The sequence below is a fragment of the Crocodylus porosus genome, unplaced genomic scaffold (genome assembly GCF_001723895.1).
Source record: "Crocodylus porosus isolate Cpor-Errol unplaced genomic scaffold, CroPor_comp1, whole genome shotgun sequence".
In the NCBI taxonomy this organism is placed as follows: domain Eukaryota; kingdom Metazoa; phylum Chordata; order Crocodylia; family Crocodylidae; genus Crocodylus; species Crocodylus porosus.
This window is the reverse complement of record NW_017728911.1, coordinates 26,516,839-26,535,209: the sequence shown is the minus strand read 5'-3', so window position 1 is coordinate 26,535,209 and position 18,371 is coordinate 26,516,839. Positions and strand designations below refer to the sequence as shown.

At 44.7% G+C, this 18,371-nt stretch overlaps 1 protein-coding gene across 1 annotated transcript in view; it reads left to right on the top strand.

The window, feature by feature from the left end:
• The window catches only part of IL16 (interleukin 16), an 83,399-nt gene that overhangs the window by 20,083 nt on the left and 44,945 nt on the right, over nt 1–18,371 (top strand). The window contains exons 3-6 of the mRNA XM_019533701.1: nt 4,146–4,555; nt 15,342–15,478; nt 16,098–16,230; nt 17,818–17,964. Coding sequence (XP_019389246.1) covers nt 4,190–4,555; nt 15,342–15,478; nt 16,098–16,230; nt 17,818–17,964 — 783 coding nt within the window. The 5' untranslated portion in view covers nt 4,146–4,189. The remainder of the gene's footprint in view (nt 1–4,145; nt 4,556–15,341; nt 15,479–16,097; nt 16,231–17,817; nt 17,965–18,371) is intronic.

Here is an 18,371-nt window from a genome sequence, read left to right as displayed (position 1 = left end):
CCTCCATGCACCTCAGCATCTCAGCATTCATGGGCCTGGTACCTAGAGTATGTACAAAAAAACATTTAAAGCTGTATCTATGTCTGAATTGTTGAAACTTTCCAAATCAATTCAGAGGGTTCCGATTCAATTTGGAGAGATTAAAGGGTTCTCTGATTTGGTTTGGATTCTGAGATTTGGTCACTGAATTGGGCTGAACGTCTGCTGAATTGAATCAGGAACTGATGCTTCACACAGCCCTACTATCTGACTAGAAATGCTGCTGCTAGGCAGCTGCTTTTAAAATTTGGGTGAACCAGGAATCTAAGAGAAATGCAAATGCACCAGTGCATTCCCCTGCATTGGCCTCTGTCTGTAATCATGTGTTGACTCTTGTTTGAAATGTCAATCATTAACTCATTGGTGGTAGGAACTGATTTTTTTTTCTGCTTCTACCACACCTGATACAGGGGGAGAGGTCCATGAGTAGGTCTATAGTGAAATAAAATGACTAGTCCTATAATGAAATAATGAAAAAATAATTTAAAATATTTTATTTGGAAGAATCAAAACTTTTTTTTTTTAATCTGCTTTCCTCACTCCTGCACTTTTTAGCCATTACTGTAACAGGGGGGCCTTCTTGGGGCTGATTTACCTTTGGCCCACCCACCTGTTCTGGGCCAACTGCCCACCATCTCATCTGCCATGCCTTGATGTTAATTAATTAATTAGTGATCTTAATAAGTGGGAGGCTGCCCATTTCTTGCCCCAGTGCCAAAGGGCACTATCTGCGGCTCTGTACCTCCCCTACACCGCAGCCCATGCCTCACAGATGGCATCCAGATGTTACCAACATCACTGGCCGCACACTGGGCCCCAGAATCCTACTATTTGAAACCCGCCTGGATCCCTCCATTCAGGCAGCCTACTCCACCTTCATTCTAGGCTGCGTAGCTCCCTGAGCTGTTCCTCCTTACGGGTGTTGTCCCCCTGGGATCTTTGGCCCTGGACCCACCTCCAGGCCAGTCAGAACCCCAGGCTCCCAGCTCTGGGCATCCCTTGCAGTGGGCCACGGGCTCTTCGACCCTTCTGGGCCTGGCCCCAGCATTGACCAGTCAGGGGATGTCAAGGCAGGTTTCTGAGTCTATAGCTCCACTCTCTTGCTGGGGTCCACCTTCCAGATTGTACAAGGGGGAACCCGCTGGGGTCCACCTTCCAGACCATAAAAGGGGGTAACCCACCTGGTTGTGGGAGCTGGGGTTAAGGTGCCCCAACCTGCCTTTCACCAGGGTGGTAACTGGCCTGGTATTTCCTGGGGGCTCCCACACTACTGAGAGCCCCACCAGGCTACCCACTCCTGGCAGGGTGCAGTTTTAGGTCAGGCCCAGGCCCAGGATCAGGAGCCTCCTGACCATCCCCTACAGCTCCTCCCTTACCTCCAGAGTGTTCCACAAAGCCTCACAGCCAGGTGATGTTGCTGTACCACCAGCCAGCATCAAAATGCCCTGTTTATATGGGCAGTCAGAGCTCTAAAATGGCTGCCGCAATTAAGCACCTGCTGGCTGCTTGGCCCCAGGTCTTAAAGGGTCAGGCACAAACAGTGCCCTGCCACAATCACTAACTAGGAAGTACCTTTGGCTCTTACTCCTATTTTTCCCAGGCAGCTGCTGGTTCATTCTTTTCAGTCTCAGGTTGCTCACCATTGAACATGGACTGGGCTGAAGTTCTTAACTGGTTTCTCAAAAAACCATAAGCAACAGAAGAGTCAGGAACTGGGGTTATTCCTAGGGAAAAAAGATCTCCAAGAAAAAAACAAGAGGAAGTGAACTGTGTATGTCTTGCAGGCCTAGCAGATGCAGCATTATACTAGGACAGGCTGTTGAGTGCTTTCTTCACAGCTGTGATTCTCAGCTTCATGGCAGTGCACAACTGATTTTCCAGAAAACAGGCAAATTGGAAGCCTGAAGAACCACAAAGCCTAGAAAACCTCATCTCCTTACCAGCTGAGTTGCCAGGAAGCCTAGAGTCTAGGAGCCTGGATTGCCAAGGAGTCAAGGAGGCAGGCAGGTGACTTGACAGGAAACCTGTCTGGTTTCGTTTCACTTACAGCCTTACAGAACATTTTGAATGTGATGGGTCAGCATTTTTAACAGAAAAATGTTCTGTTAGAAAATTTCTAATCAGCTCAAGTGCTCAGTGTGTAAGTATTTGGAGATCCTTTCAGATAAAAGGCGCTATGGAGCAGAAAGCTTGATAACGAATATTGTCCTGGAAATTTGTGAGAATATTACCTACCAAAATGTCTCACCCTCTTCAAGACATCGTACATATTAAGATGCTTCTCACCAGTGGAAAAGAGGACCTCTGCTTCTCCTAAGAAGTCTGTGTGTTGTTCTTCTTTTACAAAGTCAAATGAACCTCAATGTACACCGCACTTGTATTCCTCCAGCTTTTTTCCTGTCATTTAGCACTCTCGGTCAGGTACTTTACTGCACATTTTGTTCCTTTTTCTCCTTGGCATTTCATTTGAGTTTGATGAGTATTTGCACAGGGGATGGAACATAGTCCTGTGACACTAAGGTGATGGGGTAGATTTTGTTTAGGCCTGAATTTTCAGATGGCTGGACTTCCTTTTCTGGCTGCACCTTATACCTGCAAATTTGTACATGTTTCGAGTTGTCAGCAGAAAGCCTATTGCCTTGACTGCAAACAAGAATTGGGTAGTTCTCTGTGTAACTAGTAATCACGTGATCAATCAGTCTAATTTATCTATTATATCTATTATATGTGTCAAACATATCTCTAAAAATGTTTCAGTTCTACATGTTTTGCTATTTAATGCATAATATTCTACAGTATTCTTGGCTCATAAATTAAGAGGAACAGACCCCAAAAGGAGATAATGCAATGGAAAAAAATACTATCAATCACATAATCTTTTATTAAAATGGAATTTCTATTCTTTTCAAATTTGTTTTTACTTGAGGTATAAAATAGGCTAAGAACATATGGAAAAATGGAAATTTCAAGCATTGTCAATTCAGGAGGATCAAAACATTTCAGACTGATAATGTCAAATCCTTTAGCTTTGAAAGGTAAAACATTAATAAAGAATATTAAATATATGCTGTTAATTATATCAAATGAATAGTTCAATATCACATCAATTTGTACTGTGCAAAAATGAAATGAAAAGTTAAGACAATTCCTTTCAAAGTTCTCTGATCAAAAGGTTTCCAAAACTGACACGTTCCTGCTAAATATTTCAATTTCAGTGAAACTGCATTTTCCAACAGAAAACTGTTCCAGTGAACATTTTTCCACCAGCTCTACCTTATTATTCTAACAGGCCTATTCCTCTATTCAATAATCATTTTTATAAAGCCCTACACCTTTTATGTTACATTTTTAACCCAGGGTATTTCTTCTATGTTTTATTTTGATTCCCCATGCATACACTGAAACAAATCATTTCTTTAATAGGCTGTTTTTGCCCTGGTACAGTGGAGCTATATTCTTTTATGAGGTTCAATCCTTAATCAGGCATTCATAGCTAAAGTGCTGTAATAGAGCTCTCTCTAATGCAGGGTCTTTTAAGTGAAGTTCATGCTGCAAAGGTATGATTTTAACACCAGCCTGTCATTCCTACCTTACTCATGGCCAAGATCTACTTTTGCTAAACCACTTGCAAATCAGATGCGTCAGGGAAAGAATTTAACCTCAATAATTTAATTAATCCTGTCTGAATGACAGTAGTTTCAGGAATCAGACTTCAAGAGGAATTTCTGTCTCTGAATAGCGTTAGAATAATGATCTTGTGTATCTGCTTTCCAATTTGGGAATCCAGCATGCAAATTCAGCAGAAGCCAGGAAGAAGCAACTCAATAGAAGGGCCCAAAATATTTGTTAAAAGCACTCCATTGTGCTGGGAGTGCCTGGGAAGAGAATGAAAAGGTGAATGAAAGGAGAATTTACTACAGCACCGCACAGAAATGGAATGAGCCAGTCACGAGATAGCATGTGGTTGTTAGCGGACTGAAAGGCTCTGTTGACTCCGTTTGTTCATCATGACTTTTCCGTGCTGTAGATTATTAGTGTGTGTGTGGGGGGGGCGGGGAAAACTGGGGGCTTATTATAGCTCACTTTTCATATTTCCTTTCCTGAAGGATATTTTAGCTGCTGAAGACCAGAAGAAGTTATTGAAACTGTCATGCCGCATAAATGGGAGCACGAGAGGAAAAAAGGCAGCGTCAACAGCTCCCTGAAGATGGATCGAAAGAGCAATGCTGGGAGCAGGAAAGCAAAAAGGTTACGTTCACTTTCAAGATCCCTCATCCTTTGCAACTCCAAGAACAGTGATGATGGGTCCAGCCCTGATGAGAAATGCCCTGATCCCTTTGAGATGTCGACCAGCTGGGGTCAAGAGGGAATTGGCATTTACTCTAGACCCCAACTGCTGTGCGGATCAGACATGGATGGCAACATGCCTGAGCCTCTGGCACTCTCAGATGTGGTCCAATGCAAGGCTGCTGTGAGCAAGAACTGCAAGAACATGAGAAAACAGTTATTCATCAAGGTAGGCAGTGCGAGGACTATCGTTTATTTTCTGTTTCAAAGTTTTCATGGATAGATTTGCTAATGTTTCTCAGGAGACACAGGGCTGCAGTCAGATTTGCAGGGTCTGTGAGCCAGCGGCATTCCAGCGCTGTATAAACAGCACAAAAATATGTTACACTCTGCCTCTCCCCACTTGCCTCTCTCTGCCTGCTGATGACTGATGGTCCATTGAAGTCAGAGGAATGCTAGGCCGTATCTGGTGCAGCAGCACAGCAGGTGCACCCTACCTGGAATGCAGCAGCTCAGCTGTCATAGTACAAAGCTGGCATTGTAGTACAGATGAGTTTTAAGCAGGGATCTTGTGAGATCTCATAAGCAAAGCAAGACTAAACTGGGTGCATCTATAGAGGGATAACCCAGCTGCCTGTCTGTACTCCTAGATGCGCCACCTTCTTGAGAGAGATGAAAGTGACACCTGGTCAGTAAAAATCTGATGTTATTTTTATCAAGAGAAAATGTTTAGACTCCAGTGCTCTGGCCATTTGTCAATCTGAGTAATTACACTTTCAATGCTTGCAGTAAATTTCTTCCACAATTTCAGTAGCTCAAATATTGATCTACATGTGGGCATGGATTCTTCTGTCTGAAATCGTCCTTCCGTTAGTTTTTTTCATACCTTCCTCAGAGATGGGAGCAAACCAGAATTCCACATCTCAGCACCCACTAACCTGACGGGTTCCCTATGCAGTTCCAGATTTACTCCTTGTAGTTTGAGTCTCTTCCTAATGATCACAGCTTGCAGGCTAGAGAGCCACAAGGAGAATATGGTGAATAAAAACCATTTCAGCCTCAAAATGCAGCCACAATATAAGGACATGAACCAGAGAGTCTCCTGCATTCTGATACAAGGTAAAATAAGGGCTGAAAGAGAGCCAGTCCCAAAAGATGCACTGGAGCTCTGTCAAACCACATCACTTCTCCCACGGAGAAACCACCATGGTGTGCAAGTGGGGGGAGGTTGGCCTCTTGGGCTGCCAGTACATTCTTTGCTGTCTTCCCTTCCCGGTCACAGTCCTTTCCTCTTGTCAGGTAGTGTAAGATCCCTTGCTCATAGGCTCGCAGAATGCCCCGATTTCCCATACCTATCACATTGGCAACCCACATATTCCTTGTCAGCATCTTACCAAAGACATTTCAGACAGGACAGAGCAGTCTAGTTAGCTAGTGCATCTGAAGACCAGTAACACTAACATTTTTCTGGAGCTCCAGTAGGAATATCATCATCCTCAGGAGGTCATTTTTAATCTTCTGTATATACCTCAGAATGACGACTCAGTCTGGTCTTCATCTGTCCTTTCATAGGAGAGTTGTTGGCATTCCTTGCCTTGGTATTCCTCTTTTTCACCTCGCTGAGGCTGTATGATAGTATAGGAAGGAATTTGTACATCCTCTCTATGTGACACAGGTTTGACACATCAAACTCCGTTGTGCAACATGCATCAGGGAGCTCAAGGCAACAATTAGAAGAAAGGAGTCAATGATTGTCTCCCAGTCCCAGAACATAGGACTCCCTTTTCAACTCCATGGTTAGTTGCAGAAATTCTCTAGTTAATGTGTGTGGATTAAATCAGAGGGACAGTCTTCTCACCAAGAGACACTTTGTTCACTGCCAAACTTGCGACGGTAGGGGTGCATGATTATATTAGGAAACTCCATTAGTCTATTACTTTTCTGACCATGACATAAAGAAACACCAATGAGAAATGAACAGGATTTAGGTGGGAGGTAGTATCGGATCATTCCCATGCCAACATGCGTACTATTATAAAATAAGTCATCGGGAGAGTGTTATCCTTTTTTCATAAACGTGACTACTAGACAAATTCACAACTTTCCCCCTACCCGCTGTGAGGATTCGTACCATTGAAACTGGTCGGCTGAGGTTCATATTCAGCCAGACACCTGTATCTTATATCACTGATGAACAGGAAGAAGCCTGCAGGCTGCACGTTAAACCCTTGGGGGGTGGATGCATCCTGCAGGCTGTCACTTGACCAGCCCCCATCTAGATGCTCCTGGGTTGCAGTAGCGGTTTCTGTAGTTAGCCTCAGCCTGTGTTCTAAGATGTCTCTGAGACAAATTGTGCTACAATGATATGCCTCCATACACATATGAAATGTCTCTATTGGAAAGCTGGAAAATGAAAAGTGGTTCATTTGGAACAGGGTAAATGAAAATGCTTCCATATTCCCTATATTGCTAAAATAAATCTTTGTATTTTTTTTTTTAACCACATAGCTGGGAAGAGGAGTTTAGTGTTATCTGGAGCACTCTGGATTGTATTCAAGAGGCAAGGGATTCACCTCAGTCCTCAGACTGGTGGTAGCTGAGGGTATCTTCAGTGTTTTCTTGCGGTGCTGCCAGGTTGGAGGAGCTGGGGAGATGGGCTGTTTTGACCTCTCACACGCTCAATTCCTCCTTCTATGCACGGTGGAATTAAACGATTTAGGAAGGAAATCCTAGTGGGTGGTTTGTGACCATTCAGCACTACTAATACATAAAGTGCAGTGGCTCAAGGGACAGTGACCTGGCCTCGAGAAATCAACAAAGGAAAGGAAATGATGGGGGGGAAAGAGGGCTGAGGTAGAACAAGAGGAACAAGGACATTTCAGAATGGCCTCTTGGCAGCGATACAGTGGCTTATTATATTCAGTACAAACAACAACTAGACCAACGGAATAGTGAACTTATGATTTAAAGGAACATTGTCGAGTTGAACACTGGAAACTAATAGTATAGCAGAGACCAGTCACGAAGGGAAGAAGGACTTCTGACCTAATATGGATTTTTCTGTCTCTAGCATAAGGGGTTTACCATTGACCCCAACATTTACATTTACTAAGTCAAAGATTTTTAATACCAAAGCCCAACAAAAACTTTTCTATTTATTTTTTATTCCAATGGAATATTTTTTTTTTAACCAAACATTGCCTTGGAGCATTCAGGACGCAACAGTGCAGCATTGTGCAAATGCATGAGAACCTGAAAGTGAAACTGAAAAGCGAGCAGGAAGCTGACTGGCCTAGTGTTACTGTCCCTGTGATGAGAAAGTCTATATACATGCATCAGCATAATCAACCGGTAATCCTGATTTTAAATTTCATACAAATTTCAGAAGCAAATATGGTAAAAGTAAGGGGATGTTTTATTTTCTTAACTATTTCTCTTGGAATTCATAACATTCAGGAAAACAACAAGGATTCAAAGGCAATGTTATGCCAGTTGCCTCAGCATGCATGCATTAGAACAGTAGCCTCAACCTTTTGGCCTCATGGCCAAAACGAGTGGTGCAGGGCTGGTCTGCAGGCCAGGTCGGACCCTGCACACCAGGATCATGCCCCAGGGCCCTGCACTGCCCCCATCCCACTGGGTTCAGGCTCCAGGGTCCTGCACCATCTCCTCCCGGAGCCATCTCTTACCCAGTCCTGTATACAGGGATCAGGCTCCAGGGCCCTGCACCACCTCTACCCACCCTGTGTGCTGGGATCGCTTCCTGTCCTGTGCACCTGATCTATTGTGCAAGGCCAGGGCCCATGGTGCTCCCAAAGGATGTGTAGGGAACCCTATGAGCTGGATGACACTGCGCCAGAAGCCAAATCTGGCATGCAGGCCAGAGGTTGATCGCCCCTGCAACAGAAATTCTCTTATTCCAAGAACACATAATAGGTAATCTTAGGTCCATGCAATGTATTAATTTACGTGTGGCACTTGAGACTCATGCTTATACAGCCTCTCATTATACCCTGCCCAAATGTAGCTGTTATATGTTCTAGATGTATCTCTCAACTTATTTGTCGGCTGCTTTACCATCACCGCTGGCTGATTCTCTTGGTTTTTATGCAGTTTCCAGATACCTCTGCTCACATGAAGGCCTCTCTCATATTGTGCAGAGGCTGGGAAAGGAGGAGACATGAGGCAGAACATACTGAGAAGGTGAATAGTGCCATTTTTTCAGGGAAAGGAGAGAAGGAAAAATGGAGAAGCTCATAAGGGGGAAAGAAAGAAGGAATGGGGGAAATGTAGGATCATGAGGAGAGGGAAAAGAGAACAGAAGATGGGAAAATGGGAAACTTGAGACTAGACACTCTGAAAATGAAAGTGAGTGGAGGGGGAGAAAGAGCTAGGCAGGAGCAATGAGGGAGCCAGGCAAAAGAAATGGAGGGGTGTCATGGCTGAACTGCCGAAGCACCATCTCCTGGAAAATTTTTAGACTCTCACCATCTGGTTGGTGCTTTATGAAAGCAATATGCAAGAACAACATGTGTCCTTATTCTCACCTCCGCTAGAAATATCAAACCAAGGAAGTAAACAACTTACCCCGAGGGAGACGGTCACTCGGAAAGAATGCCCCGCTCTGACTCCTCTCCTTTCACTTGTAGCTTCCTTACTGTCTTATGCATTCGAGACGAGGTTGTTGGGTAAATACAACATCTCCGTCTCGGCCTTAATGATCCTGATCAATCCTGCAGTAAATGTAAGTGGCCCGGCAGGGAAAAAACAGAAAGTGTGACCAGGGCTTGATGCACAGACCCAAAGGTAATGGTGGGCAATAGAGCCTATACGGCAGGGCTGTTAGGAAAGACAAAACCAATTGTGCGGAGGAGTAGACGGGACCCTGGAACATTGTCTTTTAGCTGGCACGTTCCTCTGGAAACTGAAGAACTTGACAGCCATAGTCCTCTAGCTTTGAGCTGTCTCACAGCTCTGCCTTATGAACTGCATCTGCTCTTCCACCCACCACCCAGCATCATATCATTATAGGGAACAGCAGGCAACACCCAAACCCTGTAAAAATACAAGTGATGACAGGAAAACTGGAGGCGTCCAGGATCAGGGATTATACTCTGTGACAGGTTTTCTTTACGATTACCCCATATTCCATAGGCTGGAGATGCAGGTTTGCCAGTGGATCATAGGTCCCTGCACGGCTCCAGAGCCATACTGACACTTCCACAGGGCCCCACCTACAAAAGGAAAAACAAGTCATTTTCTTTTCATCAGCATCATGCATTTTTATTAATTTCCCGTTCAAAAGAGAAGGAGTATTTGGCCCATTTGTGGCAGGACAATTGCCATAGCAGCAGACTGTAATGTCTCAAACACAAGACTATGGCAAGCCTGCAGGATCAAGCAAAAACTGGGAGGGAGACTGTGTTCATCCAGACAGCTATTTATTCCTTCCCTTTTCCCATTAAGTCTCTCTCTCTCCATCTTTTGTTCTTCCTCCTTCCTTCCTGATCATGAAATCAGAGGCGTGTTATCCCTCCAGCAAGCTGGAACATGTTGAGATGCAGGGTGTCATATGAAGTAAGTATGTGCTGCAACAGGTGGGACATAGGACACAGGTTTCCAGCAATAAATGAATAAATAAAAAACATTGCTCAGGCTAGCTGAGGGATAGAAGAGTGTATTTATACTGCTTGCTCTATTTAAACACCTGTGTGTCCATCAACAAGACACAGACTTGCTTTTCTGTGGGAACTCGAACCCCCTGCCACCTGCTGCATTATCCAATTACTTCACTTACCTGTGCTCTCCTAATTCCACCACCAGGAGAAAAGAAGAAAAAAATTGGAGACAAGCTGGTAGAGAGGGTTGGAGTAGCCCTCTCCAATGGCACCGTGCCACTAGCCCATGAATTTTTCACAGGTACCAGCCACTGTCTTTATTAATTGCAAAGGGAATTTGCAGGCAGCTGCTGAGAAAATAAATGACATTTTCCCTAAATGTTTTTAAAAGGCCAGATCCTCAGCTGGTCTGTGTCAAAATCAATGGAGGTCTGCTGATTTACACCCACAAAGATCCTGTCAGAGCTGCCACAGCAGGAAATATTTCTCAAAGAAAATTCAAACAGGCTATGTCCTTTAAATATGTGACTGAGAAACCACAGCTTTTTTTAATATGCAGCAGGCTAGAGAAGCCTAATATTTGAGCTCACTATTGTACTGTTGTTTTTGGGGTTTTTTAAAACAGTCAGTCAGGTTAGTGTCATCTGCTTAGTTAACGGATTCAGAGACCTTACTTGAACTACCCTTATGCAGCAATGTACTTAATTTCAGACAATCTAACTACTGTGAGTAATGTTAGAGGCGCACAAAAGTTTTTCAGTTTTCCACTGATGCCATGGTTACACTTGCTTCAAAACAACATCTGGAACGAGATGTTTCTAGATGGGACTTTCAGTGAGAACTGTCTAATGAGACCATGACGGAAAAGGCAATCTTGTAAATGGCAAAGATAAAAACATATTTGGATATTGTGAGTTTGGCAAGAGGAGAACGGACAAAAGTTGGTATACAGTTGCAAACTCCATTTCCAAAATGAAATACACATAGGAATAACTGGATCTCAGATGTGCACAGATGCATTCAGCAAGGTCTTGAGATATACCTGTGATCTAAGTCTTTCTTTCAAACTGAGATGTGTTGCAGAAATGCAGCTCTTTCTGACATTGGTCTGCTTTCATGTCCAGGGTCAATAAAATTTGAACAGATGCAAAATCAGGCATCACCAGCTTTATTAAGCTGTGTGCTGCAAGACGATCTACAAGTGAAACAGTTTTATTCATTGGCAGCAAGCGTGCATGAAACGTATATTCCAGTAATGACTAGGTCTGCATGACCTAGAAGGAACCCACCTGCCCACCCAGTGAACCTGCCAACTTCATTTTAACAAGCACTTTATGTTTGCCAGACCTGGAGCCACATCACCTAATAAAAACAAGATACATTAAAGAAAAGGGCAAAACAACTCACTCCTCTGTTCTTGGAAGCACCATCAGCATTTTTACTTACAAAATAATAAATGTGACAGGAAGTCAAAGACATTAAGGAACAAAGCCCCCTCCCCTCACCCCCCAAATGTTGGCGAACGGTGCACTAGTTAGTCCAGTGTTTTTTGTTTTTTTTAAGATCAGCTTTCATTAATTTTATGTCATGTTGCAATAACTTGGATGTAACTATACTGAGCTATATCCAGTACTCAAAAAGTGCAGAGGCTGACAGCACATGTATATTTAACCAAAAGTCCCTCCAGCCCCATATTTTTTTCTATAATTCACATGCATTCATTTCCAAATGTGACTGACAGGCAGAGCTTAGCTGAAATGTAACCAAGCCTGGTAAAGTGCAAAAGGACTTCAAGAAAAATTATAACTGCTCCCTCAACCTTTTTTAATAAAGTCCAGAGGAGACTGTCACAGGATTAGGGAGATGACCTGTGACTGATAGGGAGTTAAAGAGCTGCCAATCACCAGAGGCAGCTCAGGTGCAGGTTGCCGCAGCAACCAGATAGGTCAGGTGACCGGAAGGGGGCAGGGCCGGGCCCTTTATAACAGCTCAGGCCTGGGCCCAGTAGTAGTACTCTTCTGACTGCTGCAGGAGCAAGCGCTCTGTGGCAGAGTTGAGCAGCCTGGGTTGGGGGTTGCAGCCTTACCTTGCAGACCGGCTGCGATGATGCTGGGGATGAGAGCACCATAAAGGGAGGTATGGTTGCGAGCCCTAGCGGGGGTTGGAGTTTATGTTATGAGCAGGAGGCTCCATGTTTATGTTGAAGCCAGGTGGCTTGCGTTTCGGTTACAGTTACACCGGAGGACCGGGTGAGGCTGTAGGGGAGTGAGGAGGCCTCAGGGGGGCTCCCCAGCAGCTTGGGGTTCCCGGTGCCCAGTAGGGGCACAGTGCCAGCAGGGCACTACTGTTTGTGCTGGCGAGGTGCGGTGTTGCGCCGGAGAGGCGCGGTGTGCGGGGTTGCGGACCCCAGCCTGGGAGGGTGATGTCTGCCTAGTGGGGCAAGGGACCCAGGGACAGATCAAGGGGCCAGGCACGGCTGCGGCCACCTGAGCCCCAAGTGCGAGGAGCACAGTAGAGGCCCGGAGGGAGGGCAACGGCTGCGGGGGGGGCGCGGCGTGGGCCCCAGAGAGGGCATGGCCCCAGAAGGGGCTGAGTGCAGGGCTGTGAGAGACCCCAGGAGTGAGAAGGGGCACCGAGGAGCCCTGAGAACACACAAAGGGCTGGGACCTAGTATCATGGCCCTAGTGAGAGTATTCCAGCACCATCGGTGAGGCTTGGGCTGCGGTGCAGGGGAGGTACATGAGCCGCAGACAGCGCCCCCTGCCATCGGGGCACGTACAAATGGGCAGCTTCCCGCTAAGTTTCATCATTCATTACTTATAAACAAGATCAAGTCGTGGCAGGCGAGAATATGCGGGTGGTGGACCCATTGCAGGCGTCTGGAGTTGCACGCGTGGAGAGACTCCAAAAATGAGACTCCTGTCACAGAGACCTACCTTCCATTTCAGCATTCCTGCTATTAACTGATTGTGGCCAGAAAAATACCCAGATCAGGCCTCATTAGTATCATTTGCCACTTACATTACAGTAGTACCTGGGATTTCCAGTTAGGCTGGTGTTCCCATTGTGCTAGTCATTAGACAAAGTGAGACGTAGTCCCTGACCCAAAGCATGCACAATCTTCAGTGCTAATCTTGCAAATAAAACCAGGTAGCTCAATACCTGCACTTGTGCGGAGCCCCATTAAATCAATGAAAACTGACATGATTCTCTTACAGGACTGGGGTGTAAGACTTGTAGATACACCAGGCAATTTTGCATGGACAAATGCAGGTGTCAGAGAGCCTAATGGGTGTGCTTGTGCAGGGGTGTTTATGCACCATCGTGCCTGGGAACAGAGTGGAACCTGAGGGGGATAAAAGTTTGTCCCACCAGAAGAAAAAATAAACCCTCTTTGTATCTAGGATTCCCAGCCTGCAGGCCCTTACTCATGTGATAAATGCTGCTCATGTGAGTAGTTCCCTTTGCTCTGAATGGACAGTTCATAGAAGACAGGCTTATTTGGACATATCTACTCCTTCATGCTAGGGAGTGCTGCCTGCCACCCTCACTTGGTGTGCTATGAAGTAATGTATCTGCCTCAGTGTGACACTGGATGTGTGCCCATAAGCTCATCACATACCAACCCCAGCACTACGGCATTTATGTGACTCCCATTTTGATGACTATCACTAAGAATAGGCATAAGAACAGTGCACTTCATGGAGGCATTCTCTAGACTGGGCCCCTGCTTGTGTAGACATGCCTTTTACATAATTATGAATACGGCATTAAAAAAAAACCAGGTTATGTACTGCTTTGAACCGCATCGCTTTGCTTGCTTCTCTGCTTTAGCTGTCCCAGCCTCTATCACTCCCAGCTGCACAGGCTTTCCCTGTCTGTGGGGAGTTGGCCAACTGGCAGGAGGAATCTGCTGCTATTTTTTAATATTTGTTTTACTACAGTCATTCTGGGGAATTAGTGCCTGAACCTCACTGGACCCACCTGTGCCAAAATCTATATCAGTTAAACAGAGGGTAAAACATAGCTCTGCTGTAATTCCACTGATTTCAAGTATAAGGTTTAAGTTTCCCGGGAGGTTTAACTTGACTGAAAAAATAAATGTATATGCTCCAAGACGAATAGTTGAGAACAAATAAATTAGATGAAAACAGACCTTTGTCTGTATTTCAAACAGATGACTTGTGAATTGGAAGCACCCTAGCATGCAGAAAGAATTACCAAAATCCAGACCCTCATCCGTGACTGGCTTAAACATAACCAAACATAACATAACCTCATCTGTCTTAAACATAACCAAACCTATCCAGTTGGTCAGCCAGTTGTCAGGCATTGTAAAGGTCCATCCTTTGCCTACTGAATGTCAGTGGAAGCCCTTTGGTGGGCACTGAATTACGTTGTTGCTAAACCAAAAGATCACATTAGCTGTGGGTGGTCTCAAGATGGGGGCAAGTTGTGTTCTTTGACATGAACTCTCAACTAAAAAGGTAACGGAAAGTACTATATGGTCATCTCTGTTGCTGTTAAATTCTTTTGTTACTGTCAATCAGATTTTATGTAATTACTATGCAAGAAGCAAGGATTTCTTAGGGTGACATCTTTTATTGGAACAGTTTATATTTTATTGTCTAACTTAATCCCAACTACCTAGTTGGTCCAATAAAAGATATCACCCTAAGTAATCCTTGTCTCTTGCATAATTTCTGGACTATCACAGCTACAGTATTACTCTTACACTACAAGTGATTATTACCCATTTATGCCAAAAACCTATATCAACCCTGATCCTTGGCATTTGGTGAGAAACTGAGTACTGGCTGTTGTAGGGGGAAGACTGTATAACTTTATGCTCCCTCATTTCTTGGCGAACAATTGTTCACTTGAGGAACAACTTGGCCCATAAGTTAGAGCAGCCTCAAGACCTCCAGTTTCACACCAAAGGCTGACGTTTCAGGTGTGGGTTTCTTGCACGGCACTTTGATTTGCCCCTCTGACCTTGTCCTTCTACTTTCCTGGAATGTATTATTTTCCTTTCCCTCTTTCCTCCTTATATTATCATGGACAAAATTAATCTATCCTGATTATTGTCAAAATCTATCAACCGCTTTCTAGACCCCCATGGACATATGCATAGCATTATAACATCCCCCCTTGCAATCAGAAGCCATTGCAATCTAATGAAGAACAACTGTATGAGATCTCATTCATAAAGGCAATTCTTCATCCACAGCTAAGCTGCAATTTGGTCCGGTTTTTTTGTGCTAAAAATCAACTGGCTCTAGTAGGAAGAAGAAAATGTAGGCACTTTTTTTTAAAGTCTAACTACATGTGACTAACACTCTCCGCACATTTAGGCTCGCATACTAAAGCCTTGATATCTTTGTCTTCCTGAACCAGGACAGCTGCATCTGCAGACTTTGCATAGCTACAGGAAGTGAGGGCTTGGGGATCCACGTCTCCAGAAGTCCAAATTGCACCTCTCCTGGGAAAGCCTTCACTGTCAGCCAAGTGCTTGCTGGAGGCGCTGCCCACAGGTGCGGTACGTGCTTGGTTATTCTGGGTCCATTTGACTTGGTGGGTTTTTCAGGATACATTTTTCTAACTTTAGCTGCACTTTAGATCTTACTTTCAAAGGAAACCAACGATGTTGAGAAAACATCTTGTATCCAGCTGCCAAAATGGGAAAAGATATTAGAAATAAGAGCTGGGGCTGTGCACACTCTTCTCAATGGCAAGAGCAAACCAAGATTAAAAGGATGATAGCTGGCACATAACATAGGGGTTTATGTTATCCTTTATCTAGTGCCCTTAAAAAATGCCAGGAAGAAGTGACACCACCTCACAGGAGCACTGGAGAGCTTTGTGGACCACGGTTCCCTTACAGCCTATTCAGCATATTGTTCTCTATAGTACTGCATAACAGTGATGTTACTTTTTTGGGCACCAAGAAGTTTCTATAGTCAAACCATCAAAGGAGCTCTGCCTTCAGCCAGCCCTGATCAGCAAGTGCAAGGTGTCAGGAGAAAGAAAGGATTTAATTTCGTTTTTCAGTGGGTGAGACATCAGAAAGTTTCCCAATTATGCCATTTTGTTCCTAGGTCTATAAAATCATGTGTCTATGCCTGGGTGTATTTTCTTTTCTTTTTCTCTAAGGGATGGTCGTCTAAGTCCAGGGGATGAACTCTTATCACTAAATGGACAGTCACTTAAAGACCTTTCCTGCAAAGAGGCTGAATCTCTCATTCAGTCAGCAACAGGCTTGGTGACCTTAGTGATTGCCAATAAGGTAAGCCTGAAGGCTGTGGGCCACCTCAAAATACCATGGCATTTTAACAGCATTTACTTGAGAGACTAGGGTAATGTGTGCACCAGACTTCTGGAAAACCTTGTTTTTGCTCTTCATGACAAACCCCCAAACCTCACGTGGGGAGATTCTGCATGGCGTTCCAGGAAAAAACCAGAGGCCATGAGAAGGCAGCGTTCTTGGCAATGTTGGCTGGGGCTCCCAAAACAAGCACTCCCTTCACAAGCAATTGTGCATTTGCCATTTGCAAACTAAAGGAATGCAGAGCTGGATAGCAGCAGGGAGAGGTTTTCCCAAAGGTGAGGCCAAGTCTTGAGGCAGCGCCAACTATATACAGGATCCTGTATAAAGGGGGTTGCTACACTGTTGAGGATGTGGTCTATGGGCAGCCTGCCCTATCAGATGGGGTTGGGGGACCTCCATACCATGGGTGTGCCCTGTATGGCAAGCCTCCCTGTGAAGAGTGCCTTGCTGTGAGGGACATGCTGTGTGTAATTTATCCTTTTGTGGCCCCTGAGCAACTGGTGACCTGACGGCCCTATTGCCACCCCTATATTTAGCTTCTGAATAAAGGGAAGATCCATCAAGGGGTGGGTCTGAGGCTTCAAAAAGGCCCAAGAACTCATGGTATCCATGGATCTCTAGCTGGGAATCCCACTTCTAGACTTTTCTGGAGTCTGCTGTGAGGACTAGGTAGAATTAGTAAGGCTGGTAACCCTCTTCACAAGTCCTTTTTATTTTGGGAGGCCTGGACTGGATCCAGACCTCCTGGAGCTTTAATCTGCCCCAAGCACACATCTGGATGGTCCTAGTGCAGCCAATTGCTGCATTCCACATAATGTGCCATGTGGTCAAGGCATGCACCCAAGGAGGCCAGAGGAAGTATTACCTTGTCCCCATGTGCATCCATTTAAATGAAACCCCTCGACCTGTAGAGAGGTCCAGAGGAAACAGTTGGCCAGGCCAGGATTCTCTGGTTAAAAGTAAACAGCGTGTTGGCAACACTTCCATGAAGACAGCAGATAAAACACTGGCCACAGGCTGTCTTCTCCAGACATGGAGGCACCAGGCCCACAGCAAGCTGCATGGGGCTGCTTCCTTGCTGAGCCCACCCCTGCAGGAAGCCGCTTTGAAGTCAGCTGGGTTCACACATGGGTTCACTGAAGGACTGAGGCTTAACTGTTCACAAATGAAGCCCTTTCCCACTTTTTATCCAGAGACCTGAAAGCTCATATGGGTGCTGCAGGTTTAATCCCAGGTTGCGAAATAAGAGGTCCTGGAAGGAGGGTGCATCAGTTAAGTGCTTGTCTCTCACCCTGGTGCTTGAATTTTTCCCCACCATTTGTTCCCCTTTAAAAATCCAAAAGGGCTGGCATTTTATCAGGCAAACGATATGCAGATTAATTTTTGTAATGTAGCAGCTTCTAACAGACACAGTGAGACTTGGCTCTACTGTGCAGTTCCTCACTGCTCATTTAAAACATTTTAAAGGATTTTAAAAAAAATAATGATCTGAGTGCCTTCATGAAAGGAAATTTTAAGATTTCTGTTCTGTTTCTTACACCGAAGAATTTACTGAGGGAAGCAGACCAGCAAGAACAAGTATTTTTTTGTGACTTAGCAATGGCACCACCTGCTGCTGAAGAGGAAAATTACCACTCATTTACTCAGTGTGATAGGACTTCTCCCAACTCTACTAAAATTAGACTTCAAGAAGTAAGTTGCTCCTTTTTTTTGTCTGTCTCTTATAACATCTCCTGACACTTCTACAGTTCAGCAAGATTCCCCCGAGAAAGACCCTTTTATGCAGAAACAAAACTTTTATGGTCTCTTACAAAACTATCATAGCCAGTTCTTTCTCCAGTGATTTAACTTAAAGAGAAAAGACAGGTTTTTTCCATGCTATTAGCCTACCATTTTATATCATGCATGCTCCCCAACAGCTATAATTTCTTGTGGACTGAGCTGAGGTTCACTGCATCCAGTGAACTACCATCAATCGTGTTTTCTGGGTCTATAGGTACAAAGAACCTTTAGTTTCATAGTTTCTAGGGTTGGAAGGGACCTGAGCAGATCATCTAGTCCGACCCCCTGCCATGGCAGGAAAGAGTACTGGGGTCAAA